The 3,258-nt window shown below is 35.9% G+C and overlaps 1 protein-coding gene across 1 annotated transcript; it reads left to right on the plus strand.

Moving 5' to 3' along the window:
• The first annotated feature begins 867 nt into the window (after positions 1–867).
• Positions 868–2,726, plus strand: LOC143565868 (uncharacterized). Its single transcript, XM_077052712.1, has 2 exons — positions 868–978; positions 1,160–2,726. The coding sequence occupies exon 2, from the start codon at positions 1,650–1,652 to the stop codon at positions 2,640–2,642; it is 993 nt and encodes a 330-aa protein (XP_076908827.1). The 5' UTR covers positions 868–978; positions 1,160–1,649; the 3' UTR covers positions 2,643–2,726.
• The last annotated feature ends 532 nt before the right edge of the window (positions 2,727–3,258 follow it).

The following is a 3,258-nucleotide window of genomic DNA, read 5'->3' on the forward strand; positions in this document are numbered from 1 at the left end:
TTCGAAAAAACAAAGACCTTCCACTCCTGTAAACTCATGTTGTGGGAAGACGACAATGAGTTTCGAGCAATGGTTGCTGATTATCAGAAACAACAGTATGAATGCTACAACTCAGTGTGTGAGACCCTGGTTGACACTATAACTACGGTGTCAACCAACATGAGTTTTAAGGAGATGGGGGTGGAGACTGTGGACAAGGCGGAGTGATGGTGATGTTAGCTTTGCTGATCTTGGTTTTTTTGTGATGTATTGTAATTAATGCTACTTTTTGTATGGCATGTTTTGATGAATGGTAAATATGGATTATCTTAAAATGCTTTCTTAACATGTTTTATGTATTGTAATTAATGGTACTTTTTGTGATGCATCTTTTGATGAATGGTAAATATGGATTAATGGTTCTCATCTTTCTTTGTTAAAAATGTGTGTAATCAATTAGGTTAAAATATGTTATATAATTGTTCAAAAGAGTCTATTACGCTTGCAACCCGCTACTGTACAAAGACATATATAAATATCCTAAAACGCTAGTAACACGCATGTGCACAACAACTCCTTTCTAAACCCTCCTATATATATACTTATATATCTAGTTTTGTTTTCAATAAAAACTCCTTTTTAACCATGGAAGAAATCTCATCGAAGACCACCACATCCAGTAACAGAAGCAATCGATCTCAATTTATTGTTTTTATGGTCAAGAAGCCATTCAAAGAACATCAAGCACCACCAAAAATCCAGGTCGGAGGTTCTACAATTGTGCATCTCAGGTTAGTGAAATTGCAAATGAAGTTGGAATTTATCTACAATTGTTGACCATAAACTCTACTTTTTTTAACTTAGGGCAAAAAATGTGATTTCTTTATATGGTCTGACTGTGTTTCGTCCACAAGATCTGATGTGTACACAAGATGTACAGACATAATTCCTATCTTGATAAGGGAAAATAAGTCATTAGAGGATCAACTTGCAAGGAGTGTAGCTTCAAGGATTGAATCAGAAAAAAAAGTGAAGATATTGTATTTTATTTGCTTCTTGTTGTTTTTAGTGCTTTTAATTAGTTTTGTAATTAAAAGCTAAGAAACTTTGTAATGATTTTAGACCAGCTATTATGATGTATTTTTATGTTTCTGAACGCATTTAAAGGCCTTTTAATGAGTAGTTTAGTTTGAGTGTTTCCAAAATCACAGTGTATTTATTTCATTAAAAAGAGGTTATTATAAAAAATCAATAAAAATATGTTCCCTCCTGAGTTTCGAACTCGCGATATTTGCAATCTATGTTTAATCACAAGCGCCTCAACCGTTTGAGCTACACCCTGAGAACGTAATAGAACCTCTTCTAATATTTATATAACGAAATTTAGAAGTTTAAAATTTTCATTTTTACCCGCCAATTAATCGAGTTATCTTCTGGAAGACTCACAAATCAATTAGTATTGACCAAATAAAATCTCACAATCTCACCAAACCCTAATAAATAATTTGCTAGTGTATTTATTGAACTCTCATCAATCTCAATCCTACCAAACAGCTTCATTAATCTCAGGTGAGTACCAAATATTTTTGCTTTTAGTCAGTTACATTTATGGGCGTTAATTAGTACATATATATCGTTGATGACACAGTTAATAAAAAAATTCTTGGAATATGGATAAGTTTTGGATGTCAGTAGGCGACAGGTGCAGTAAAGCATATATAGATGGTGTTAAGGCATTTCTACATTTTTCAGTTTGTAATTTCAAGGAGACATCACCACCAATTTATGTTTCATATCCGTGTGTTCGGTGTGTAAACCACGTATCTCTTAGTGTAGACGATGTAGAACATCACTTGTACAAGTTTGGAATTGATAAGAATTATACTACTTGGATAAAATATGTAGAAGCCGACACCAACATTCCAACTAATTATGTTAATAATACTGGGTTTGCCTGCACCTGCATTCCAACTAATTATGATAATAATACTGGGTTTATTGACACCAACATTCCAACAGATGCCTGTGAAACTGTAGAAATGGTAAATGCTACAAAAGACAATTTCAAAGGCGACAAGAAGTATCAACAGTTTCTACAACTACTTGTTGACGCTGAGAAGCCCCTATATAAAGGATGTCTTGACTTAACCAAGTTGTCTGCATTAGTACAACTACTCAAATTGAAGAGCAAGCACGGGGTATCTCATAAGTTCGTTGATGAACTTCTGAAATTGTTGAAAAAGATGCTACCTGCAGATAACGAAATTGTAAATAATATGTATGAGGGCAAAAGGATGATGAAGGCAATGGGCTCAGGATACGAAAAGATACATGTGTGTATCAATGACTGCATTATTTACTATAAGGATTACAAGGATTTGGAAGCATGTCCAGTTTGTAACAAGTCAAGGTGGAAGGTGGATGAGAAGACTAACAAAACTTACATAAACACGCCCGCTAAGGTACTGTGGTACTTTCCCATTATTTCACAATTCAAGCGCCTCTTTCAATCAAAGACCACAACAGAGAATTTAACATGGCACGCCACGAGTACCAATAAACCCAATGTTTTACGCCACCCATCAGATTCACCAGCATGGAAAGCCATAGATGACAGGTACTCCGATACCATCGGAAGCGATCCAAGAAATCTTCGTCTATAGATTTGCACTGATGGGGTCGACGTACATAGAGGCAACATAAACCACAGTGCCTGGCCTGTTTTAGCAGTCATTTACAACCTTCCACCTTGGATGTGTATGAAAAGAAAATTCATCATGCTTTCCTTATTAATAATATCCGGAGTGCCATGAAACAAGATTGATGTGTTTTTGTAGCCTTTAATTGACGATCTAGCATATTTATTTGAGGTCGGAGAGCCAACATATGATGCATATAAACAAGAAATGTTTACACTACGTGCAGTTATGCTATGGACGATTAATGATTACCCTGCTCTTGGTACAATATGTGGTTTCCCTTACAGTGGATTCAAAGGTTGTGTGGGGTGTCGGGGCGACACTCAGTGTGTTCGACTTTATCACACAAAGAAGCAGAGTTATGCTGCCCACAGAAGGTATTTATCACATGACCTCCCTTTCAGAAAACAAACAAAGACGTTCAACGGAAAAGAGGAGATGAGAACCGCTAAAGAGCCTATGACAGGGGAAGAGATATACGACGAGGTCAAAAAGATTAAAAATTAATGGTGAAAGGGATCTGAATCCCTAATTAGGAGTAAGAGGAAAAGGGATAACACAACGCCGCAGCCATATTGGA

The sequence above is a fragment of the Bidens hawaiensis genome, unplaced genomic scaffold (assembly GCF_021521415.1).
Source record: "Bidens hawaiensis isolate Kalapana, Puna unplaced genomic scaffold, B.hawaiensis_p1.1 tig00022556_1, whole genome shotgun sequence".
Classification (NCBI taxonomy): domain Eukaryota; kingdom Viridiplantae; phylum Streptophyta; class Magnoliopsida; order Asterales; family Asteraceae; genus Bidens; species Bidens hawaiensis.